The 27,623-nt window shown below is 38.5% G+C and overlaps 1 protein-coding gene across 3 annotated transcripts in view; it reads left to right on the top strand.

Moving 5' to 3' along the window:
* The window catches only part of SYT1 (synaptotagmin 1), a 754,020-nt gene that overhangs the window by 723,166 nt on the left and 3,231 nt on the right, over window positions 1–27,623 (top strand). For all 3 annotated transcript variants that reach the window (XM_082254981.1, XM_082254980.1, XM_082254982.1), the window contains one exon: window positions 27,283–27,416. In XM_082254981.1, the coding sequence (XP_082111107.1) occupies window positions 27,283–27,416 (134 nt within the window). The remainder of the gene's footprint in view (window positions 1–27,282; window positions 27,417–27,623) is intronic.

Raw genomic sequence — 27,623 nt, 5'->3', positions numbered from 1 at the left:
TTTGCAGGAAAAAACATTTTAGGTATAATTTGGTATACCAGAAACATTTTTGAATGCTATTGGAGATTAGGAAGAAATGTTTCTCACTTTTGGTGTGAAATTGACCATGCCTTGTATGGATTTTCTCTTTAATCAGTTGCAAGTTTGGGAATATTTATATATTATTATATTTATATATTATTTATTTATTTATTAAAACTTAAAGTATTGTAAACCTCAGTCATGAAATCTGAACAAAGCACATATATTTGTAGTGTTTACTTGTCTATCTCCAAAACTCTAAGTGCCATTTCTCTCTGGTGCTTTTGTTCCTGTTATCCGCTTGAGTCACTTCTGAGAAGTTTTCTCAACAGGTGAGATAAATATGTGTCAGGGAGGGAGCTCAGCACACAGCTTGTCTATTCACTTCAGAACACAGCTCGGTATCCTTTCTTCATTTCTGTGGCAAGTCTGAAGGGGGGTGTCCCTTTCCTCCAATCAGCTGTCACACACTGTAACTGCAGCTCTCCACCCCCAACTCAATGCTCACAGATGCAGATGTTTTTTGATCACAAATCTGCGCTTTTGAAGGGATATAGAGAAGAGAAGACTGCAGATAAACAAGTGAAATGTATATAGAAGGATTTGTTTCATTCATCTGTATTCATCATCTGAGGCTATTCACTGGGTATATGAGAGAGTTTACAACCACTTTAAATGTTTTCAGTACTTACAATTAAAATAATTAATATTAATAAGCATTGATCCTGAGAGGAAAATAAGCAGTTCCTTACCCGTAGCATTTGTGCAGGTTTCTTCAAATAAAACAGAAAAGGTTGTCTGTTTATTACTATACAACTTCAAAAATTATTTTTGTATCACTTGAACATTACTTGAAATCTTGTTTCTTCTATTTCGTATTCCAGGGAAGGCACATATTTGTATCCCATGAAATACTTGTAGGGTTTAATTTCAGTTTGATGAATACTCTTGAACGTCTGATTCGGGTTACAAAGGTCATCTTAGTACAATAAGTATCCAGCTGGCAGCAATCCTGCTGGTTCAGAAATACCAATGTACTTAGATCTAAGAAAGATCTATTCACGTCTATATAGCCTACTTTATAGAGAAATGTAACAAGGCCACAAATATGAAAGGCTCTTCATGTTCCTTTGAGTCCGCTATAAGCTACAAAGATTTGAGTTCTATCTTTTAATTTAATCTTGAAACTATTTTGGAAACAGATATATTTTTCTTTCCCACCGAGTGTGCACATTTATTTTTATACTAAAACAAAAAAGTGATGCAATGTCTGTAACATCACAGCAAGATGTTGCTTATGTAAAAATATGCATCTTTTTTGGATTGCAGAAATAATGTTTATTTGCGTCAGATAATGAAAAACATAAACATTTAAGGTATTTAAAGTTGTGGATAAATTTTGCATTAAGACTTATAGAAGTATACGCTTTACTAGCTTAATAAACTTCAGCAGTAGAATAACGGTAGAGCTACGGATGGGTAATTTACTTTTCTTGAAAATCCTATAAAACGCAGCTGAAAACATGTAACATAAACCCAAATATTTAACATGAACTACTATAAATATATATATATATATATATATATAATTTATAGGTAATATTGTCAAAAGTATTGGGACACCTGCCTTTACACGCACATGAAATTTAATGGCATCCCAGTCTTAGTCCTTAAGGTTCAATATTGAGTTGGCCCAACCTTTGAAGCTATAGCAGCTTCAACTCTTCTATGAAATGTGCTTCTGTAAGAATGGTCAAACATTCCCATAGACACACTCCTAAACCTTGTTGAAAGCCACAAGGTAGCATACAAATACTAAACATAACCAGAGGTTTAGGTGTTATAAAATTTTTAACCTATAAAGCAAATGCTACTCTTTCACATTTTTTAGCTAAATTGTATATCCAAGCCATTTTTTTTCTATTTTATTTTTGGAGATTTATCCCCAATTCCTGTTATTGAAACCACTGTCACTAGGACAGGAAGTAAAGGCAAATCTCTCGTTCGGAGCCCCAGATAGCAGTAACAAGCGTGTAATTTGATCATTACTTTGTAATATAATACATTATAGAAAAAATATTTTATTTGTGTATTACATAACTTTGCTACCAATGGCATGTCACTATTGGCAGATTAGGATTAGCCTACATGATTTAAAAGTGTAAACCCCAAAGCCTAGTACACACTATTATTTTTTTTTTCATTCAACCCAGTGGGCTGAGCGAGAGAAAAAAACTAAAGAGCTTGGGAAGAGTCACTGTACTAACTATGCAATGTTAGTATAGCATTATCCCGTACTGAACTATTGTGTTCTGAAGGGGGTGACAGCCCCTCCCCTCCACCAGAACACAACGGTCAGCGCTCTCAGTTATTCACTGCGAGCACTGCTCCGATGCCGATCAGTAAACCTTTTTCAGTTTTGCCCCTGAATCAGAAGTCGGCAGGCTTCTGTCCAAACGACTTTAGTTGGCTGGTTTCTATTGAACCTGCCGATGCCGCCTGATATTCGGCCCTATGTCTTTACAATGTACTTATCTTATTTGCTCCTTTTTGGTCTGTTTAATTTATTATTAGAAGCAAGACCAAAAATACAACATCGTGGGACTTTGCAGGTCTCATCCACAATCAGCAACACAAGATATTCAATCAAATGTATATTTATTATAATTATTGTTAAAATGTCACAATAAAATAGTGTACAGCAACATAGGCACATCATTCAAAGGGAATGACCCATAGTGTATAGTAGACACTTCTAATGACTTATCATTTCCTAATTTGTCACATACCTTAAGTATCATTGGAAGCATTTTGTTTTATCTGTTAACTGCAAAAATAAACCTGTTGATATTGTCATAAATTCTGAGCTGTCTTGTATCCTATACATACAGTATTTATTGTGCTATCTTAAACCACCCTCTTAGTTCTTGTTTTGGACTACAGAATAATTAGCTTTTATGTTGTGGTGATCTGAGAGTAGGAATGATTGAATAGTTTAGCATGGGGCAGACTATGGGCAGGGCTGACAACACTAAAAGGGTGAATGTTGTCAGACCACTGAGTGCATTTCTGGCAGATCACAAGATATTTTTTCGTACTTGCAGAGTCATATAAGGGATAAAACACAGGAATGTACACATATTGATGTTTACTGCATTTTATTTGCTTTGATATAAACTTTAATGCTTGGCCTACACCCACATCATGTTTGGAAATATGCATATTTCCATTGATGCATACAAATCTATTTATATTTTGCATATGAGAAAAATGTTGTGTTTTCTGCTTACAGCTCAGTATGAAAATTCAGCATTGGCTTTGTGCTAGCATTTAGAATTCAGGTCACTGAGTCTCTGCATGATAAATGAATGCCCTGAAAAAATGAAATGTGTTGATATGTTAATTACATATCTCATTGGCTCTGGTAATGCAAAGAAAAAAAGAAGCCCATGCCATGTTATTCTCTTGACAGGAAAAATACACATTTCAACATATTTTTTAGGGTATTATATACTGTATAGGCAGTATGTTGTATCTCCCTTTGGTGCATATTCATCTGAAAATTGGTTTGAATATCAGGTAAATTATAATTTCCTTATTTTCTTTAATATGCAATATGCACAAACAATTGTCCAGGCCTAAACTGTGTGATTCTCCACGGATCAAACATTTAGATGAATGAGGAATTGATAAATCAGTGAGTCTCCTGATTTGATCATCACTATTCATCAGTAAGCTAAATGCATCACTGGGGGGGGTTCCTTTGCTGTCAACCTTTAATATAAATTACAGAACACACAAAATGTTGAGATTAAAGTATCCTCCGATACCAAGACACAATCATAGACTCTAGTATCAGCCGTGATAGGTATTGGCAGCACAAAAAACAGACCTTTTTTGAACACAGTTTTCATGGGACAGACATACATAGATTTTTTTTGAAGGGGTACACATCTATTCAAATTTAAAATTTGGTCTTTAAAAACACAAAAAAAGGAAAGGTACGGTTATTGCACAAAATATTTAGTAAACATTTAGCAGTGTAGCACTTTTCTTATATCTACTGTACATCTATAATTAAATGTTCAGAGATAATAAATAATTCCTAATATGTCCTTGTTTTTATTTTCTATGTTATAACTTCCCTCCAAAAACATTACTTTAAGCCTTTTTTCTGTTTAGTCTGTCCATCCTTACTTTTGTTTATGATCAGCTCTCCACTGTATAGGTAACAGCAAGTTTGAGGAATATTCTTTAAATCTGAATATCAGATTCCTCTAACTAAATGTTGTATCTCCAGCACTAACATACCGTACTTTCCCCAGGCCACTTCATTGTTCACATACCAAGAAGGTAGCAAAATAGTTGTACCTTTTAAATGTATTCTCCCTGCAATATATCTCCTTTCATATCACCTAGCCGAATGGTAGTGAAAAAAAACACAGAGGTTTCCATTACTAAAATTCTTCGGAAAATGCTAATTGCCTTACTCTCTCTAACTTCAGTGCTCTCTGAATCACCACAAGCATGTAACATATCTTGTTTCTGTCCTTTACTCATAGTATACTCTTCTGTTATGATGCATGTATAATAATACTTTCTTTTTGTGTCTTTACTTGTATTTTCTTTACTTGAGTATTTTGTTCAGGAATACAATTTTTTCTTTATTTCTTTTTAGTGAGATAAATATGAAGTATATGCATTTAAATATTTAATATTTACATTTTTCATGCCAGCAGATGGCAATCGTACTACAGATTATTGGTTTGCTGTCGAGCTGCGTACAGATCTAATAGGAAGATTTTGCCTTACACACAACTTAATGAGCCAACTGAATGATTCAAATGAGGACCTTTCTTTCCTCCTTCTCCCCAAATAGAGACATTTGAATCTGCAGGTGCAGTCAACAAGTGCAGAATTAGTACTGAAAGTTTTTATTAGGCAACTTGGCATGCAAAGCACACACTAAAGCATAAAAGCACCCAGTATTTTATGTTGGAATTATTCTGCAAACAATCCACGAAACAAACTCTTTATCGGTGCATTCCTCAAAATATCATAGTCCACTGTTCATATGCAGCATATCTTATGAAATCTCTTCTTTAATCTGCTTTAAAAACAACAGAACATATCCCCTCTAGGCATTTGTACTCCAAGACCCTCTGTTGGGAGGAGAGGGGTCTTTTCAAATTCAAGGTCACACACCTTTCAAACTCCCTGACTAGGTTATTAACACTTAGATTTCTATTCATCCAAATTTGATCCTTTTTTCTGCAGCCTGAGTTTCCAGGTAGTACTGATGCCATTTCCTGGTAATAGTATGGCACCGTTGTCCTATTGGTTAGATAAATGTAAAACTGTCTTCCTCCCTAAGTTCCATGTCCTAGCCGTAGAGTCTATACATAGCATGTATAAATGATCCTGCACACAGTTCAAGGTTTAAAAAAAATATATTTTTTCATACAAAGGCATACAGCTATGTCTGCTAACATGTTTCAACCCTAAAAAAAAGGGTCTTAATCATAGCTAAACATCAAGACCCTTTTTTTGGATTGAAACATATTAGCATGTGCAGGCTTTTAGCTGTATGCCTTTGTATGGAAAAATAAAGTTTTTTGAAACCTTGAACTGTGTATGGGATCATACATTAATGTTCTGCAGCTTGAGTCATGGAAACCTTTTCCAATCCCAATACCCTCCCACAGAGCAGAGGACAACGTAAATGAAGCAGGTATACTTTTTGTATGTCCATCAAAGTTAATGTGCCCTCAAATTTCTCATATCATATTTTTCCTTTAGGTCTCTTCTTTTTTTAATACTTAGCTTCTGCTTATTTCTGATCTAACCATGAAGAAAAAGATCCAGGATTAGGTGATGCCAAGGCGCTAGTGGGGAGGGGAGAGGGACTGCACTGATAGATGCCATCAGCGTGGCTTATCTCATATTTTATAGCCCCCCTGAAAAACTGTTTTCCCAGAAAACAGCAGACCAACAGAATCATGTCTGTGGATTGTGTCTGTGGACACTATAATAATAATAATAATAATAATAAATAGGAGGTTGTCTCCTACAGAGCATTTATACACGGTATTTATTGAAAATTGACTAATCAAGTTTTGGCATGGTGTAAATTTTTTGTAAATTATTTGGAAGCCCTTCCTAAGGTGGCAAAATGTCCCAGTAACTTTGATTTCCCCCTCAAAATATCACAAAAAAAACTCTACAGCAAAATAAAACAGTAGTGCTAAAATAATGACAGAAACAACAAACAATATTATGTCAAACATGTGAGTCCATAACAGTCCATATGTGAATAAATCTTCTCAACTGTGACTTTGATCAAAAATAAATGTGCAGATACAATCACCTCTTGAGTTGTGATAACAAGTAAAAAACTGCATACACCCAAACTCGAAAGGAATTCCACCACTATATAACACCTTTAGCAGAGGCCTCTTATCAAATGAGATGGATCATGAAGTTATAAATGGTCAAACAGGCTTTAGTTATATATCCCTCCAATGGCTCCCATGGTAAAAGTACGTTAAAAACTTGAGCCTTTTATTTAAAAGAGAAGTATAGGAATCCGTTTTTTTTTTTTTTTTTTTTATCGTACTTACCTAGTTGGATGCAGCATTGGTTCTCACAGCTCTCTGTTTGCTCCCCAACGTCCAGGGCACAGGAGTTAAAACGATCTGCACTCCTGTGATCCACAGAAGTACAGCCAAATGGGCTTTGGCTGCACTTCTACTTTAACAAAAAAGATGCAATTGTAATATGGTACAATCACACTTGATGATAAACCATCTGAAATTGCCACCTCACATGGAGGCAGTAGCAGGCTGATGGTTTAGCAGGAAAAAAAATGCAGCTCCCACCAGTAATAGGGCATGATGTCCTCTCACGTACAAGCGGACCCACTTGCCTCAGTGTGAGGGGGCAATTTCACTCTGTTTATCATCAAGTGTGATTGTAACATATTACTATTGCATCTTTTTTGTTAAATAAAAGGCTTGGGTTTTTAACATACTTTCACCATGGGAGTATCTTTTCTTTGGGGTTTATCTTCACAATCAGAGGGATCCATTGCACTGGGATCCATTGAAGGAAAATATAACCAAAGCCTGTTTGACCATTTATAACTTTATAGTCCATCTCATCTAGTAAGAGGCCTCTGCTAAAAGTGTTATATGGTGGTGGGATTCCTTTCAAGTTTGGGTTTATGCACCATCTGCCTAGGAGATCAGGTCACAGGAGCGAAGATTTATTTACATATAGACTGTTATGAACGCACATGTTTGACATTATATTGTTTTTTTTTTTTTTTTTGTCATTTTTTTAGCTCTGCTGAACTTTTTTTGCTCTAGAGTTCCATCATTTGAATCACAATTGTACAGTGGCTGCTTTGCACGTATTTACAAATTTTGTGTGGTCTAATGCTAATAGTTTTGGTTTTTATCACAAAGAGGGGTTGAATAAATATTAAATACTCAAAATGAATGTTGACAAAAATGCAAAATAACAATTTCCACAGTTTTTTTTTTTATCAAAGTACCCCAAAGTGTCACTTAGCAGTGCTATACTAGGGATTGCAGCAGTTCCAACTTTACGAACCCTGCAGCTCACGTGGGGCAACCTTTAATTCTCCTACTCTTAAAGGCACTAAAAGTCATATGTTTTACTTTGTAGTTTAAATTTTTTTTTTCTTTCGAGTTCCACGGCTGCTTTGCACGTATTTACTAATTTTGTCTGGTCTAGCATTGATAGTTTTGTTTTTTATCACAAGGAGGAGTTGAATAAATATTAAATACTCAAAATTAATGTTGAAAAAATCATTGTTGTCCCCCCCTGGACCCCCTGGACCTGGAGACAGGAGAGACAGGAGACAGGACAAGAGAGACGGGACAGGAGAGACAGGAGACAGGACAGGACCCCCCCACTCACCCTACCTGGATGCAGAAGAAGGCGGCGGTGGCTTCGGCTTCTTCCCCCTGTCTTTTGCGTCTCCTCCCTCCTCCTCCTCCATGCAAAATGGCATGGCTTCTCCTTTCGGGCAATCAGGAAATGGGTCTCAAAACCCGCTTCCTGATTGGCCAGGAGGAGGATCGGTGTGACAATAGCAAATTTTAATTCGCTATTGTCACACAACTGGGTGGTCGCTATTGTCACACTGCTCTGCGCCCCGAGCTCACCCTGTTTTTTTAGCCATGTGAGAGCCTCTGGCTCTAATCACATGGTTAAAAAAAGCCCCATTGAACTCCATGCGTCCGGCGCCCCGCAAGTAGATTAGGGGGGCGGACACATGAATAGGGGGGGCGGTGCCCCTGTGCCCCATATTTGCCAGCCGCCACTGACTAAAAGTCATATTTCTCTGCCCCCACTGCTTGAATTTTACTTTGTAGCTTAGTAAAGAGACAGTAAGCACAAAGCAGACAGCAGGTTCAACAATGTCACCACACAGAGGATGAATATTACAACAATAAAGGTTCAGATGGAATAGAGGAGTGGCTAAACATGTTACATCTCTGACCATGGGTCAGAGGTTTTGTCTTTGTTTTTCAGACAGCAAAAGTACTTGCAAAAACAAGACAACATATTAAATATAATTCATGACAACAGCTAGAAAATGGAATCTAGTAATAGGAAAGAAGTGAATAGAGAGTAATGAATAAGTAATTTAAATCATATTAGTGTCTGGCAAACCTTTACTACGGTCTGCGTTTCCTGATGAACATTTATTGAAAGAGACAGCAGCAAGATGATATATGCTAATAAAGGACTGATGAAGTAAAATTTAGGCCTGTGGGTCTGCTTAGTGAATAGTACCATTTTAATTGAAAATGTAATGCCAGCATGAGGGTCATGCTGCTGATCAAAGCTTGGACAAGACTTGGGCATTTCTATTACAATCTATTACAGTTTTCATAACACACTAAATACTTTTAATGTAAAAAGCATCAGAAGCACTCCGTATACACATTTTTGTAAGCTGCATGCATCACTACAGATGTTTTTACTGCATTATTTAGCAGATTTAGCTTGAAAATCCTACAGGTGAAAATGTAATCAGATGAAAAGTTTGCTGTATTTTGACTCCTGCTTCTCTAACAGAGAAAAATGGGATTTCTTTGATTGAAGTGCTCAGAATAAACATTTCTTCATCAAATCAAAATTTTATCTACTATTCATTCTATTTAGTATTCCTAAAGACTTTTTTTCTTGCTGATATAGTTACATATGTGCCTATTTACATATAGCATATCATACTGTATTTGTAAAATAACACTCAGATATACATTTAAAGCGGAACTAAGCTAATAAGGAAGCAGGTAGAATGCAAAGGACTGGTCATCAGTATTGACTGTGGTCTCTCTGCTGCTGATCTTTCCCTGTTATTGATTAACTATGCTTTGTTCTGCACTGTGTGGCGATAGTCACATTGGTAGATGGATAGGTCTTTTTTTCTTCATTTTTGAGCCTACAGCAAGTAGAACAGTGAACAGCTCTGTAGTGAGATAACCAAATATCACTCCTCTTTCCTTTACTTCCCCACTGTGCCATTTAGTGCCAGAAATCCAAGAAAAATCACAGTTCTTTCTGGTATAGAGAAGTATGAGACTAAGACCCCGTTCACACTGGGGCGAGCCGACTTTGCCGGGCGACCTGTGAAGTCGCGACGCGCAGCTCGCACCGCGACCTCGGAGCGGCCGGCACAGACTTCATATAATTGAAGTCAATGCAGGTCACTCCGGGTTGCCCCAAAGAAGCTCCGGACCCTTTTTCTAAGTCGGAGCGACTTGTGTCGCTCCTATTAGAACGGGTCCACAGCTTCTCTATGGCAGACGACCTGTCAGGCGACCAGGTCACCTGACAGGTCGCCCCAGTGTGAACCGGCTCTAAGGCTGGCCATACATGTTCAATATTCCTTTAGAAAATAATAATACGAGGTCAAAACCAAACAACTTCCAATTGTATCCAATTAGGCAGGCCCTTGCACTACATAGTTTAAGGTAAATCTAAAGGAAAATTGTACAAGAGAATTGAACATGTATGGCCAGCCTTACTTCACTTGAACGCCCAGGCCAATCAGTGCTGTGATACGGGAGTCCATATCATGTCAAGGTAAATGTACTTTCAATTATTATTTGCTATTACACATTCATACTCAAATTTACTTATACAGAGCAGTAAAACAATACCTGTTTTTACAAATAGCTTTAGCTTTTAATTCTGTATTTTCATCAGCTAATTTCCAAAAATAAAAATCTATAGATTACAGTATTTGTATCTTTCTGCGTTTGAAATAATTGCTTTAGGTATTGTGTTATACAAGTTCGCCAGATAAAAAAAAAAAAAGAAACGCAATACAGAGTCTCGGAGCTCTTGTTCTAAGCTTATGAAAACATGACCTCCAGATCTTTTCTGTTGGCCAGTAAAATGAACTTTTTTCTCTGGGGTAGAGACATTAGTAAAGCCTTTTGGTTATGTACACTACAGTCTTATCATTTCAGTGAATCAAACAGGAAAGGATAAACTGGGAGAAAATGAAATGAGCAGAGTAGAAATTGCCAAAATGTTCCTTTTTTGTGTAGGACTGATACACTCCTAAACATGCAAGGAGTCATTTGATGGCTTTGAATTCTGTCCACTTTATATGATAAGGTCACAAAGACAGAAAAGTATTAAGAAACCTTCTATCAAAAAATACTCTGTATTATATTTTGTTCACTTACAAACAGCCAATGATGATCCCCAGCTATTCCATGGTCTCATCCAGTGGAAATTTCTGTGCCAAACAAAACTGATCACCACACTTCTTGTACACTTTGTGTAATACCTAAATTGTTTTCAGAAAAACTTTTTGAATGCTTTAAGGAACCACTATGGAAATTTGCCCATTTTCCATGTATGCTTGTTTTTGCATGTGATCATCTGAATGTAAATAACCTTATCATGGATTAATATTCTAGGTAACTTGTTTCTATACATGGCTTGTAAATATATCTGTACATGAGGATAGCTGTATTTTCTCACTTTTTATACAGGCTAGGCTTTTTGTTTAGTGACACTGTGCAGCAACTGTGTTTCTCTGCCCCTCCATCACTGTGCAAATGTATGAATAGGGTCTGGCCCCTGAAAACCGCAGACTCTTTGGGGTTGAGCTACCTAATTTTAGTAGTCATAAAGCAGAAGATATTATTCACATTTTGTAACATACAGCTTACCTATAGAGAACATTTCCAAAGCTTTAGATAATCAAACTACGGACTATCAAGCACATGCAAATAGTTTTGGCCAAACTTTACAACGATTGCTGAAAATGTTTACTTATAATATCAGTATGCAGCACTAATCAAATATGGGTTATTAGAGTCCATATAGTAGATAATAATGAGATCAGATGAAAATCCCCACACCAGCTTCAGTGTGAAGATAGAAACACATCACACCACAGTGTTTCCAGCAAGTCTCCTTACCAGAGGAGTTGGACCCTCATGGTAAAGAGTGGCCAAATAGACGTATATCACAAGACTGTCACAATCAACAGCATCAGGCGGCAGGTGAAGTAGCTCCCATCAAAATCTCTAGGCTGTAAGTAGAAATTCCCACTTCACACCACTGGTACCACGATAATTTACGCACTCAGCTCCGCGATCACATGACATACAGGGATGTAAAACACATGAAAGGTTGCATAGTGAAGCATGTTCATGAATAGCAAATATTTTATTAAAATTGTACTTACAAACATCCAATAAAAATGAGCATCAGAGTAAAATCAATCAAAAAGGCAATGGCTCGTATCATGCTTGCGTCATCCGTCAGGTTCCTTCAAAGGCGTTTTGTTATCAAGTAGAAATCGTCAGAGGCAACATAATGATGGCCTTTTTGATTTATCTTACTCTGATGCTTGTTTTTATTTGATGTTTGTAAGTAAAATTTAAAAAAACAATTTGACATTCATGAACATGCTTCACTATGTGATCTTTGATGTTTATTACATCGCTGTATGTCATGTGATCAGGGAGCTGAGTGCGTTCATGATCGTGGTACCAGTGGTGTGAATAGGGAATTCCTTCATACAGCATTAGAGATTTTGATGGGAGCTTCTTCACCTGCCGCCTGATACTGTTGATTGGGACAATCTTGGGATATACGCCTATTTGACCACTCTTAACATGAGGGTCCAACTCATCTGGTAAGGAGACTTGCTGCAAACACTGTGGTATGGTGTGTTTCAATCTTCACACTGAAGCTTGTTTGGGACTTTTCATCTGAACTCAATATTATCTACTATATGGACTCTATTCAGCCATATTAGATTAGCACTGCATACTGCCATTATAAGTTATATATTTGCAATCAACAATTTTTATGCTGGTTGCTATTTTATGAATTGCTATCACAAATAGCGTGGATATTTTTTATTTTTTTTGGAAAATGTTAACTTGCTAAAAGTATACTAATGTGTTCTTTAGGGCTCAGTTAAATTTTTGTGGTGTGCTAATGCACATTATGTCAGATGGTATAATGTATTGGCAGCCCATTCAAACCAGTGGATTTCCAGTGCACAAAAATGCCCCAATAATTATTTTTGACACAACATATTGCTATGCGTGTGCATTGGGGTGCTATTCCCCTGTATGTTAACACCCCTGTTTCTAGACTCAATCCCTATGGGGTAAATTCTTTCTAGGTGATCATAGAGCAAATGCCATTTTTGGCCCTGGTGCCAGTAGAAAAGTTTGGATGGTAAGAGTCTTATTACAGTCTGAAGGATCTCTCCTCACCAGATGGAAATAATTTACATCAGATATGATGTACCTAATCAATTACAGCAGGCTTTTCACAATGCTGTGAATGTGGCTTCTCATCCCCTGGTTCCACATTTCTATCACTGACAACCTGTAATGAACAGCCCTAAACCCTAGTCATCTTCTGTTTGTTATTCAGCACTACAATTCTAGGTTTCTGCAGTACACACCTGTTCTAATCAAAAGTGTTTAAGAGACTGCTGGATATTTAGCCTCCGTCTGATCAACCTTCTAGTCTGATACCATCGATTAGAGTCTGTCTCAGTTATGTCTGTTATTGCCCATTGCTGTGTTTGTACTCCGTTTGTCTGTGCTGATCTTCATCATCTGCCTTTTACTCCTGTACCTGTTAGCCATTGCTCTGTCTGGAACCTGGACTCCTTTAAGGATCAGTGTATACCTGACCATCATCTGACTAGTTTTGCCACTGTTTGGTGTTTGCTCTGAACATTGGTCAGAGGACTATAATTGTTCTAGAATCTACCCTGCCTGTTAGCTGTTTCCTCTGGTACACCAAACTCTATGGCAGAGCCAAAGGATCCAGTGCTCAAAACCTCAAACAACCAACATTACTGAAAAACATTCAACAGTTCATGTTTGCCTGGAATGTACCCTTAAAATCTCTAACCAAGTAAAATGCCCTAATAAACTGACCATTTCTTTTAACAAGATCATTTACGTATAGTCAATGAAATAAAGGCCAGTGGATGTGTTCTGGAAAAACCTATAGACTGTTTTGAAGAGTATGCAGAAAAAATGGTTCAGTGGGTATAGAATTCTAAACACATCTTATAAGCTGTTTTATTTATCCTTAAATGAATCAGTTCATGTGAAAAGGAATTGCCAATTTGCTGTTTGTATAATACTATTTCTATTTTTATTCTCATGATAAGCAGGACATCTGCTCAGCTTCAGATAATTGGCTGATATCTTGCTCTAATTCTAAGTGAAATAAAGGCTTTCAAATAAGTACCTTCACATAATTATGGACCTATTCAGCAATCACGGTTAGAATGCTAAGTAGAATTTATAGTTTGCTAATGTTAGAATTACCGCTGTATTTATCCTGAAAAATGCCAGTTGCTCTTGTTGTCAGTGCACAGGCAAGAAGATAACACAGATTCTCAATTTAGCAACAGACAAAACCTTTGAGAAACTCTAGTTACAGCTAAAAAACTTGGACTAAAATAGATAAAAGGCAAACTGCAGTCAACAATCTGCTGTTGTGTAGAGAAAGTGCAGGCCCAGTAATTGCTTCCCTAACTATTTTGCTGTGTATGGTAAAAAGGAGCCCCATAAACTGGATTCTTGAGCTGGTGGCTAAAGATAGACAACAGTTGGTTCTTGGAGATACCCTTTCTATATTTGACAGATTACCATTTATAAAATAGAGACTGCTTTTAATTTCATGTCCTCTTCAGTTTGTACAAGATGCCACAGCTTGAAGAATGTTTGAGGTTGAAAGGTTTCCATTTCTGTACTGTTAATACAAAGTTAATAATTTCTGTTTGCCATAAAAAATTATAACATGTAATTCTTCAGTTTATTTTAGCTTATCTTTTACATATCAAGTATACTTTTCTTCAGTTGAATCTAAACGCAAAGGTAATGAAAACAAGGTGCTGTTGTATATGTGCAGCAGTAATCTTTTTACACACCCTTTGAATATGGATAGGATTCCAATAAAGAGGGCATTAATGCAAGTCTACCCAAGTCCACCTTAGTGCAACAATACATAACCTAAATTAATAAAATGTCTGAAATAAACACTGCTCCAAACAAAAACAAGGTGGATAAACCACCTATCTCCTGCGCTCAGAAAAGCCGACTCCTTGACTGCTCTGTCCACGGGACTTTCAAAATGGCATCTTGGATGGCTAGGATCCTGCTGCCTAAAAGGACTGGGGTAGTCCAACAATACTGCAAACAAGAAACACAAAGAAAGGCGCATCGACCTAGCGCATTATCCTCAATATGGGCTTTATTGTCTGGCTCTGAGGAAGAGGCGTATGCCTTGAAACGCATCAGCCGTCATCCTAATAGGACAAGGGACAATCGTATGGACTACTCTCGATACTCAAGATTTTGAGTCCGATGTGATTGATTTATACCTTTGCTTGTGAGTAGCCATTTTTATGTTTTAACAATAAAGCCCATATTGAGGATAATGCGCTAGGTCGATGCGCCTTTCCTTGTGTTTCTTGTTTGCTGAAATAAACACTCACTGTGCTGCCAATCAGATTCTCTAAATTTTATTTTTTCCCTGCAAGTTGGGATTTCATTGTTTGCTATGTTGGGCATGAAGTTGCTGTGAAAGTTGTCAAAGGCAAAGCATTGAAAGCTCAGGCCTCACCCAGCCATGCAGACTTGCATCTTATGTACTTTGAGACTGCATATGGGTTGTAGAAAGGCCTACAGGGATATTGTTATTGACAGCTGAAAGGAGATATAGATATATGTTGGCAAGCTAGAAATGGAGCAGTAGCAGATGAGGAAGAATCATTACAAATGCAAGGGTCACACAATGGCTGTAGATGTGGTAGAATTCTCTTATGATGCCATTGCCTAAGATCCAGTGTTTGACATGTTGTAATGTGATATTTCTGTGACATTTTACTCTTACATATTTTCACCTATAAGTTATGAATTAGCTATCTGAAGTCTGAAGCCTATACATTGCACATTAACACGTGTCACCAGAAAAAAATGGCAACACATACCATAGTGAATTGCAGTCACTACAATGCACTTAAATACATTACACTAAAGCAATGTACCTGTGTTGCAGCACATCCCAATATTGAGTTATGCACTTGTGGTGCGCTGTACTGGCAAAAATGGTGCAGGTCTGATTTTAGGTCCATTATGTTATGTAGACCGCTCATTCAAAAGAATTTGCTGCCTTACTGCAACAAACAAGAGAATGCGTGTGCATCAACGCAACTACAATGCAATGGTAACATAATTTTTCTTGAGAAGAGCAGTTATACTATATAATATTTGTACATTTATACATGTATTTATCAAAATTGTGACGTATTGTAGATACTTTTTACATGCTTTTGATAATATAACATGAGAATAAATAATAATGGTCTATGCACTATGTTCTTAAACCTTAAGTCCACCGTTTGATCCAATTATTGATTCATTCTGAAAATGTTTATGATTGTTTTGTACATAAAACTATCACAAAAACTTGAATATGTTTTGATATTAGCCATCTGTAATTCCTACACTGCATCCCTCAGACTGGGTGTGGGAGGGAAAGCACTGCAAGCCAATAAGGCTCTACTGCATTACACATATACGTAGAACTTTCTAAGAGGAAAAGAGTGCAGAGACTTCACCAGTATGCTCCTTGACACTGCTGCCTGGATCACATGCCTGGATACATACAAATAATTAAAACAGTTCTAATCAATGTATTTCAACTATATATGTAGCTGTTTGTTTGGGTTCCAGGTTTAAAAATATGCCAGAAATATAATTGCATGAACAGGAGCAGTAAGAAAAATCCAATATATCAACAGAAGGGAGTTTTATACATTTACAGTATATAATAAAATGGTTTTACTTGAAAGCAATTTTATATCTATGAATTAATCCATGTATAAAATCACCAACATGTGGTAAAAAATGCATACAAATGCATTCAAACAAGCTCTCCTGTGAGATATTGAGTGCCTTCAAGAGAAATCAGTATTTCATGTACCGGCTTATCTTTGTCTGCAGTTTCTTCATTCCACCTGAATAATTTGTAGCAGTGAGTTATTTTCTTGTCAACCACTGTCAAAATGTATTTGTTGGCAAGAGTACAGGCTTTCTATAACAAAGAAATAGGAGAAGTAACCATATGTAGAATGTGTCACTTCTGTGTCTTACCTAGCATTGGATTTAATAAACCTCAATGACAGTTTTCTTCCAGGTCCTTAGATAATCTTAAAAGGAGCCTTTTAAACCACATATGGTGTCAGTGATTTTGCATATACAATACTTATGTAATTGCTATAAAGTCAAAGAGTCAAAGTCATTATAAAAATGATAGCTATAAATGAATGCATTGCAAAAGAGAAAAAAAGTTAGTATTTTAGCTATAATTGTATTCAAGTAATGTTGCCTATTGGGAGATACAACCCCCTTGATATGCTGATATGTTTTTGGAATGCAGGGTGCTGAAAACTTGGTTGTTTTGAGTACAGAGGGTTTGTTCCTGAAACATGAACATCCACTTGCGGATACTGCATGTTCACCCCCCCCCCCCCCCCACAGCCAACACTCTCTGTATGATTTATGGCCAAGACCTGCTGATTGGCTGTGTCCAATCACATCCCAGAGCCCTATGTTGACAGTCAACAAAGGGCTCTGTACAAAGGGAACAATCTCCAAAGCAGGGATAAGAAACAAAGAGATCTTTAGTAAAAATCAGCACACATTACACATTGTTAGGTACACGTTTAACCCCTTGATCACTCAAGATGATCACCCCTTTCAATCCAGTACAGTGACAGTGTATAGTATTAGCACTGATCACTCTAATAGTGTCACTGGTGATATCAGTGGCAGTTAGTTCCTGCTCAGTGGCAGTTAGTATCAGATTGCCTGCTGCACTATCGCAGTCCCAATATAAGTTTCTAAATACCGCCATTAGTAGTTTAAAAAAATAAATAATAAAAATTCCAGTACATATACTGTACCATAGTTTGTAGATGCTATGATGCTATAACTTTCACACATACCAAATAATATACACTTATTGGGATTTTTTTTTTTTTTTACCAAAGACATGTAGCAAAATACATTTTGTCTTAAATTTATAAAGAAATTTGATTTTTTTTTCTTTTCCTTTTTCCTTTATATAATAAAAAAAAAAAAAAAAAAAAACAGTGGTGATTAAATACTACTAAAAGAAAGCTCCATTTGTGTAAATAAAATGTATATAAATTTTGTTTGGGTACAGTGTTGCATGGTTGCACAATTACCAGTTAAAGTACCGCAGTTCTAACTAGCTAATGGCCCGGTCATGAAGGGGGTAAATGCTTACCTAATACAGTACTTAAGTGTAAAGCATCCCAGCATTGCAAGCCTTTATCTTTTTTGGATGCTAAAGCAGCTAAACGCTGGAAAATGGGATTAATACAGTTCTTTAAACTTCAAGCAAGTATAAAACACCAGTGAAACGTCAATGTATTTTGAAATACATCAAGTACAAATTCCTGAATCTGACTTGGTTTCAGCCTCTTGCAATCCTATATACACTACATTACCAAAAGTATTTTGACGCCTGCCTTTACAGTTTGAATCATATCATGTAAACGTCAGTAAGTTAGGCTTCATTTGGAGGGAAGTTGGTACTGTATCAATATTCCAGTGAAGCATCATATATTTATAAGTTTTGCATGGTATGGATCCTGTAAATGTAAGGTGCACACAAGGATCCCAGCTCACTTCATTAACCACTTAAGCCCCGGAAGATTTTACCCCCTTCCTGACCAGGCCCTATTTTGCGATTCGGCACTGCGTGACTTTAACAGACAATTGCGCGGTCGTGCGACGCTGTACCCAAACTAATTTGACGTCCTTTTTTCCCACAAACAGAGCTTTCTTTTGGTGGTATTTGATCACCTGTGCGATTTTTTCACAATAAGCGTATTTGGATTGGTTTGCGCAAAAGTTATTGCGTTTAATAACTAAGGGAAAGATTTTTGTCATTTTTGTTGTTTTTTTTTAACGCGTAATGGCGGCGATCTGCGATTTGTTTTGCGGTACTGCGATATTGCGGCAGACAGATCGGACCCTTGACTGACATTTTTGACACTTTTGGGGGTACCAGTGACATTACTACAGTAATCAGTGCTATATATATGCACTGTTACTGTAAAAATGACACTGGGAGGGAAGGGGTTAACTTTATTGGAGAGGGAGGGGTTAAGTGTGTCCCTAGGGGCGTGTTTCTACCTGTCATTGGATGTGGCTTTGTGTGTAACAGCACAGATCAATGGTCCTACATAGCAGGACCGAGTGATCTGTGCTTTTACACAGGGGAGAATGACAGGCGGCTTTGTTTACATTAGCCGCCTGCCTTTCTCCCTCTCTACCCGACGATCGCGAGCTCGCCCCCTATTTGCTCCCAGGCTAGTGACGTACCGGTGCGTCACTTTGCCTGGGAGGGGCTGACCGCCGCCGTATATAGTCGGGCGACGGGCGGCAAGTGGTTAACTAATGCAATCAGTGTATATAAGATGGAATCAGTGTATATAAGATGGCTGTGCATTGGATTCTAAGTAGCACACTAATCGAAGGGAAATTAATTCAACTATTTTAAGAAAGATGCCACAAATCACTTCATGTCCATGTGTATGTTTCTCTTTGATATTAGCCTAGTCTGGAAGCACATATATCAAGCTTAAATTAAAAAGATCAGTTGTGCTTTGTTGGGCTTTGATGACATTTTGCTTCATTTTCACCATGGTATTTGATGTAAGAGAGACATGTAAGAGTGGAGTATAAAAGCCTGTAAGGAAATTTTAAATGAAATCTGGAAAATTAAGGAATGGAGCTGCTTGTTTTTTTTTTCATTAAGCTTTTTTTTTAATTATGTAAAATCATTAACCCCTAAAAGCAACTGGTAATGAATGGGTCCTTTGGAGTTATATTGGTCTGCTGACTTGAACTTTGAAAAAGCAACTGAGAAAAAAGCTACATTCACAGATTGTAAATTTGCTAGTCATTCACTGTCTGTCTGTTACACTCATTAGGTGCACTTTGGGCCTGTTAAAAATAATGGGAGCGTAACAGGTGAATGTCCAGTAACTATTGGCACATGAGCAGTAGACAAATGTACCGTAAGGCCCAGTTCACACTGCTGTGACTTCCACGCGACTTTGAAGCCGACATCCCAGCACGACTTCGGCATGACTTGCATACGACTTCTTTAACCACTTCTGGTCTGGAAGATTTTCCCCCTTAATGACCAGGCCATATTTTGCGATTCGGCACTGCGTTATTTTAACGGACAATTGCACTGTACCTAAATAAAATTGATGTCCTTTTTTCCCACAAATAGAGCTTTCTTTTGGTGGTATTTGATCACCTGTGTGATTTTTATTTTTTGCGCTATAAACAAAAAAACAGCAACAATTCTGAAAAAAAAATAATAATAATAATTTTCACCTTCTGCTATATAACATTCTCAAAAAAAAAATAAAAAATCAAAAGTTTTTAACATTTCAGTCCAATTTGTTTTCTGCTACATATTTTTGGCAAAATAAAATTGCAATAAGTGTATTTTGATTGGTTTGCGCAAAAGTTATCGCATCTAAAAACTAGGGGAAAGATTTATGTCATTTTTATTGTTTTTTTTGTTTTTTTACTAGTAATGGCGGCGATCTGCGATTTTTAGCGGGACTGCGACATTGCGGCAGACAGATTGGACCCCTAACTGACACTTTTGACACTTTTGGGGGGACCAGTGACATTACTACAGTAATCAGTGCTAAAAATATGCACTGTTACTGTAATAATGACACTGGCAGGGAAGAGGTTAATACTGTGGGTGATCAAGGGGTTAAATGTGAGCCTAGGGGAGTTATTCTAACTGTGGGGGGCGTGGCTTGTAAAATGATCATAGAGACCTGTGATCCTATATAGAAGGATCACAGGGGCTCTGTGATCATTCCAGGGAGAAGAATGGTCAGCTGTGCTTACAACAGGTGACCATTCTTCTCGTTCAGCAGGGGAACGATTGTGGGAGTCAGGTGGCAATCGGAGCCACCTGACCCGTGCATTGGCTTCCGCGCTGTCAAGTGGTGGCGGGAGTGCACCGCCGGTGGTGCGCGCTCGCCCCCTTGCTGCAGGCGCGTGACCGACGTAGATCTACGTCGGTTTGCGCAGGAGAGCCACTCTGCCACAGTAAAAAGGCGGCGGGTGGTCGTCAACAGGTTAACAGAAGTCAATGCAAGTCATGCTGAAGTCAGACCAACAGTAGTGCAGGAATCTTTTTCTAAGTCGGAGCAACTCAAGTCGCTCCTATTAGAACAGTTCCATTGTACTAAATGGGGTGTGACTTCTCATGCGACACGTGCTCTCTAAGTTGGAACACATGTCCGCATCAGTGTGAACCGGGGCTAATACAGTAACCAGAGAATGTGCTATGAAATGTTTTATAAATATGTTTAGCTTAGCACACTAAGCCCCCGTTCACATTAGGTCGCTCCGACTTCGGGGGCGACCTGTGAAGTCGCGTGCAGCGCGACTTCGGCGCGACTTGCACGGACTTCACATAATGGAAGTCAATGCAAGTCGCCTCCAGGTCGCCCCGAAGTAGCACAGGACCCTTTTTCTAAGTCGGAGCGGGGAACACAGTGGGAGCGGGAGGACCGCGACTTGTCAGGCTGACAAGTCGCCTGACAACTCGCAGCAGTGTAAATGGACTCTAACAGCCACTCTTAAAAATAAGAAGTAATAATACATGAAAAGCTAGAGCTATCCAATTACTAGGAAGTATGGGCTTTCCTGTCTGCAGGATTATAGGTCAGGTCTGGTTCAGCAGGAGACATGTCAGACCTCTGCAGGGTTTCCACACAGTGAATAGAGGGCCTTCTCTGCAATATGTTGGCAGGGAGCATATTTTTCTACTCATGCTGTGGCTGCTTTTTTAATAAAATGAACTATAAGTCATTGCAAACCTTTCCTCACAGTAATGGTCTGCAAAGTACACAAGTGAATAGATTGTTAGACTGATTACTGGATGCCAGCAGAGTTACAGAAAGTTGCTGTGTTGTGCTATGCCATTTGAGCTATGATAAGATTTAACTATTTATAACAGAAGGGAGGAAAATGTCAGCTTTCACTTTTTAAGAAGGCTGACACTTATTTTACCTCCTGGTTTGAGCAATTACATAGCTGACGATCAACAAGGCAACATGCCATTGAAAATTTTGAAAAGCATCAGTCACTGCATATTACCTTTTTAAAAATATTTTTTTATTTTGCTAAATAGAAATACCTAACCTTCATTTCAGATGTAGTTTTTCTCAAAGGCCCCATGCACTTCTGACTTTATCTTGTGTAGAATATCGGGCACTGATCTAACGGATTTTGCTGTTAAACTTTGTTTCATGTCTCCAAATCCACCGAGCCATCCATTCCCCCTTTTATTGGCTTCTGTGAAGATAGTAAGCCATCTGTTACTGCTTGTGTTCACGCTTGCAGTGTCCCAAGAGACCAATGTCTACTGGGATATTTCATATCATGCATTTGATAGACTTCCTCATGCTACACTAGGTATCAAGAGGGCAGCATATTCCACAGGGCCAGCCAACTATTTTGTTTTAAGTGCAAAGTGTGCCTTACCAGGTGCCTGAACATTCAAACACCATTTAAAATGCAACTGTATTTCCAATCAGCTTTTCTGATTGAACGTGCCTTCTGGAAAGAAAATGTGTTTACTGCCTGTTAAGCTTTTACTGCAGAAAAAAAAATGCCACATAAAAGCAAATTCTCTAACATGCGGTGAATCACAAATTTCTTGCTTGGAACTTCAGTCTGTAATAACAACTATAAAGTTGTAATTGAATTTGCTGCTTCTGTGACGCCAGTTAGTTTATGAAAAGAATTCAATGGAGTTAAACTTAGAATAAAAGTTTATGTCCCCCACAACAGCCCAGACAGATTTCTGTTGTTTAATAAACAGTAAAAAGCTACACTTTAAATAGACTAGGATTTTTTTTTTTTAATTATAGCTATTCTATTTCAGCAGCAGATTCTCTGCACATCTTTCTGAATAGCTGATATATTTATACACATCTTCCATCCATATGTGCTTACTTAAAGTGGTTCTAAAGGAAGGTTTTTTATCCTAATGCATGTAATGCCTTGGCTCCCGCTGCTGTCAGTCACATTCAGTGAGCCAATGAGGAGAGAGAGGGGGTGGGCTTAGCCTTGGCTCCATGTCTAAATGGACACACAGAGCAGCAGCTTGGCTCGGGTGTCCCCATAGCAAGCTGCTTGGTAGTGAATAAGCACGCTGTGAGTCGTGTAAAACATGTCTACCATGCATTTTACTGTACCTTGCATCCTTGTTCAATAAAGCCTTTCATCGTGAGCCATCGCTTGGTGTGTGGCCATTTCTCTTGTATATTGTTGTCCCCATAGTAAGCTGCTTGCTGTGGGGACACTCATCAGGAAGGAGGGGCATGGAGTGCCAGTGGGGTACCCCAGAAGAGGAGGATCTGGGCTGCCCTGTGTAAAACCACTGCAAAAGCAGGTAAGTATAACATGTTTGATAGTTTTAAACAATAAAAACAAGACTTTAACCACTTAAGCCCCGGAAGATTTTACCCCCTTCCTGACCAGGGCCTATTTTGCGATTCGGCACTGTGTGACTTTAACGGACGATTGCGCGGTCGTGCAATGCTGTACCCAAATTGGTGGTATTTGATCACCTGTGCGATTTTTTGATCATGCGCTATAAACAAAAAAGTGCGACAATTTTGCAAAAATAACAATATTTTTCACATTTTTTATATGAAATTCCCCCCAAAAAATGTAAAAATCTAATTTTTTTAACATTTTAGGCCAATTTGTTTTCTGCTACATATGTTTGGTAAAATAATAAAAAAAATCGCAAAAAGCGTATTTTGATTGGTTTGCGCAAAAGTTATTGCGTTTACTAACTAAGGGAAAGATTCTTGCCATTTATATTGTTTTTTTTTTTAATGAGTAATGGCGGCGATCTGTGGGACTGCGACATTGCGGCAGACAGATCGGACCCTTGACTGACATTTTTGACACTTTTGGGGGTACCAGTGACATTACTACAGTAATCAGTGCTATACATATGCACTGTTACTGTAAAAATGGCACTGGCAGGGAAGGGGTTAACTTTATTTGAGAAGGAGGGGTTAAGTGTGTCCATAGGGGCGTGATTCTAACTTTGATTGGATGTGGCTTGTGATGTAACAGCAGAGATCTACGTTCCTACATAGCAGGACCGTATGATCTGTGCTGTTACACAGGGGAGAATTACAGGTGGCTTTGTTTACATTAGCCGCCTGCCTTTCTCCCGGTGTAACAGACGATCGGGAGTGAGCGGCGGACATCGGGTCCGTCGCTCACAGGCGCGGGGGGGTCTGTGAGCGAGCGGGAGCGTGCCTCGGGCGGCGCACGCTCGCTCCCTAGAGCCTCACAGGCTAGCGACGTAGATCTACGTCACTTTGCCTGTGAGGGGCTGACTGCCGACGTAGATAGACGTTAGGCAGTTGGCAAGTGGTTAATATCCCTTTAAGGCGATTCTAAAGGGTCTTTTGTTTTTTAAATAATAAACAGACATGTCATATTTACCTGCTTTTGCACAGAACAGCCCCAAATCTTCCCTTCTGGAGTTTCCCACTAATGTTCCTGGCTCCTCCTCCCTTCCGAGTGCCCCACTTGCTATGGGGGCACTAATGTGGGCTTGATTCTGTGCTGGGATGTCCAGGATGAATCCAGGAAGTTGTGGAAAAAGATCCCCAGCAGGAAGGCAGAACTCACAAAGGAAAGAAGATTTTTCAAATAAGCTTATATTGAATTATCAAAATTAATTATTGTTGCTATTATGGTGCTGTTGTTATAAAAAAAAAAGTTCATACCGTGACTGGCTTGAAGAAAGCTTTGACCAAGAAAAGAAGGAAGCAGGATGTAAAGAAGCTCAAATATAAAAAAAATGTCATGAAGATCGTCTTCTTACTAACTTTTACAAATTTCCTATGCAAAGTCACCAGGGCCTGATTCTGCTGGGAGCAGCAGTAAGACAAGTATAGACAGAACCACGCACAACTTGCCCTCATAACATTAATATGGAAAAAGCAGAAAGTTTTAAACAGAGTGGGTATTAATTTCGAGCAGTCAGTCTGTATCCACATTTGTCGGGCTATCACCCATTATGACCACTGGCAACTGTTATCCTTGGAACAGACAGTGAAAGGCAATCTAAAATGTTTGCATGTGTCACCAAAATGAGAGTAAAGGGGAAATTTCCTAGTAGGGGATCTGTTGACAACTGTCAGATGTGGGATTGTCCTTCCCTTTGTTTAGATTAATGCTCTCTTCCTGCGGTTTCCAGAGCAGAAGCTGAAGGGAAATCTTTCAAGTGGAGATACAATTGGCAGTAAAAATCTATAAAATCTAAAAGAGCTTCCAATACAATTCTTATGTATTTTATCCAAACCAGAACAATTATTTGTCTGGAGTTCCACTTTAATCTCCAATACACATATAGTTGAACTCCAGGAAATCCACTTAATACACAGATTAAATACATATACTTTTAGAGCTGTTTTACTTTTATTTCTGTCCATCTAGTGTTCCATATCTTTGCCTGACAGCACAGTCCTGTCAGGCAAGGGAGGGGGGCCTGATCTTCCTCTGCTGCCATTTTACTTTCACTTACAGGTAGAATGCAAGAGGCTAATACCAAGCCAGGTACTGCTTACACTGTTTACATTACCAAAAAACATTTAAAGTGGTTGTAAACTCCTAAAATTAAAAATGAACAAGGAATATACTTCTATAAAGTGTACTTGCCTAAACCCAAAGCAGCTAGTGCAGTTCCTGTCTGCTCTTTCATTTCTTTGCTTTCTGTATAAGTCACGTCTGACAGTATATGCCGACACCAGAGAATAGTGGGAGATGGCCCCACCCCCTCCAGCTCACAGCGGGTGATTGACATCCTCATCTATGCATGTTTCAATATGAGACTGTGTAAAGGAGGGGTATCCATTTCCTCCACTCATGGGTCAGTTTACACTCATCTCCATGCTATGTGCCAGGGTTTCTCAACCAGGGTTCGTCCTGAGGTTGCTAGGGGTTCCTTGAGCAATGGGCAATTTCTGCCTCTCAGATAAGTTTCCAAGGACACCATTGTTCCTTTTAGCTATCTGTAAGGGGGTAATTATTCCCAATGATGACAAGAGTAAGGAGCATTCTTCCCACTGACTGACCCACCGACTGACTGACTAATGTGTCATGAGTTGTAGATTTTTAATTTTTAGCAGGGGTTCCCCGAGACCAAAAATTTATTTCAAGGGTTCCTCTGTTTTGAAAAGGTTGAGAAAGGCTGCTCTATGCTGTGCAATGTGTGACATCAGATTCCCATCCCCTGCCCCTTTAAGTTAAAAAATGCTGTGTACTGCTCCGGGTTTTCTGGACTGAAGTACGCAGGATTTCCCAACTAATGACAGAGTATATTATTCCAGATGACCCAGCTTTCTTTCTACTACACTGCTCTGGGATGGCTCCGAAGCGCTACAAACGATCTGTGCTCCGACATCTCACATATGCGGCTAAGTCCTGTATTAGCCTCTGCTGGAAAAGTACGACCCCCCCCCCCCCGATGATCTACCTCTGGTTGCACAGAGTGAAATGGATTCATGGCCTGGAAGACCTGGTGCTCTCCGCACAGGGTAGACGAGAGCAAAACATGGACATGTTGGAACATGTTTGTTCTTTCAGACGAGGGACAGGCTCTGAGTGCCTCCCACCCATCGGACACCACCTGACTGGGGACAGGGTCACCCGCACGGGTTACTTGCAACCTCTCTCTTTCACCGCTACCCGTCACCCCTCTTCCCTTTATACTCACCCCCTCCTGGCCCCTTCTTCTTACATGCTCCATTCCCACTTCGCTTCCCCTATTTTCTTACCCGTCTTTCACCCCTCTTGCCTCATACCCTCTCTTTACATACGCAACTACTCCACCTTACCCCACCTTAAGCGTATGAATCCAATGGTTCTGACTTTCAGTACACGCGTTTCTCTGCCTCTTCTGCTAATTATCGCTACCATACTGCAGTGATGCTTTGTACTTAGACTCTTTAACCTCTACGTTTTGCATTCGTATGTATTATGAATCTCTCAGTTCCCTGACATTTATACTTAATGAATTCACTTTATTACGGTTGCTGCTGATGTGCTCTACCTCAGTTTATACGCATTTTGTATACAGTGTTTTTCTTTTATATTTCAATAAAGTTGAATTTGAAAAAAAAAAATGCTGTGTAAATTGTGCACTTTGAAGATGTAGAGGCTGCAGATGAACATGTACAACTTATGTAGGAGGACTTGTTTCATCTCTGTGTATCCTCTGAGGCCAGTCACTTCACTGGGTATATGTAAGGATTTATAACCACTTTAAGGATGTAATAATGAATAAAGAGCTGCAGTAATGTGTTCCTTTTATATGCGCCTGAAGGTCAGATTTAGGCACTTGTGTAGACATCTGTAATATTCATCTCATTGACTTCTAGATTAACACAAATTCCTATGCAGGATTGTTTAACATGGGTTAACTATTATCATCAGTATTATTATCTACGGCTAACATTTGTTTGCACAGAAATGTTAAATACCATTTTTCAGACCTTTGCATTTAGTTTGCACACTTATAATTAAATTTAAATCTTTTCAGATCCCTATGTGAAAATTCATCTCATGCAGAATGGCAAGAGACTGAAGAAAAAGAAGACAACTATTAAGAAGAATACTCTTAATCCCTACTACAATGAGTCTTTTAGCTTTGAAGTACCATTCGAACAAATTCAGGTAATCTAAAACATCACCTTATAGCATCCAAACATGTTTTCGGCTTTGTTCTATTTTCAAACAGGTGTATTAAGGCTTTAAATTACCATATTCTTCATGTTCTCAGATGACCTTGAAAATGACTCTACTGAATCCTACTTAAAACCTTATTAACTATAGATGTAGTGTTGAGCAGGGTAAAACATGGGTGCCGGCTTTTTGTGCTAT

The sequence above is a fragment of the Pelophylax lessonae genome, assembly GCF_965119305.1.
Source record: "Pelophylax lessonae genome assembly, chromosome: 4".
Classification (NCBI taxonomy): Eukaryota; Metazoa; Chordata; class Amphibia; order Anura; family Ranidae; genus Pelophylax; species Pelophylax lessonae.
This window is presented reverse-complemented; position numbering and strand designations above follow the sequence as displayed.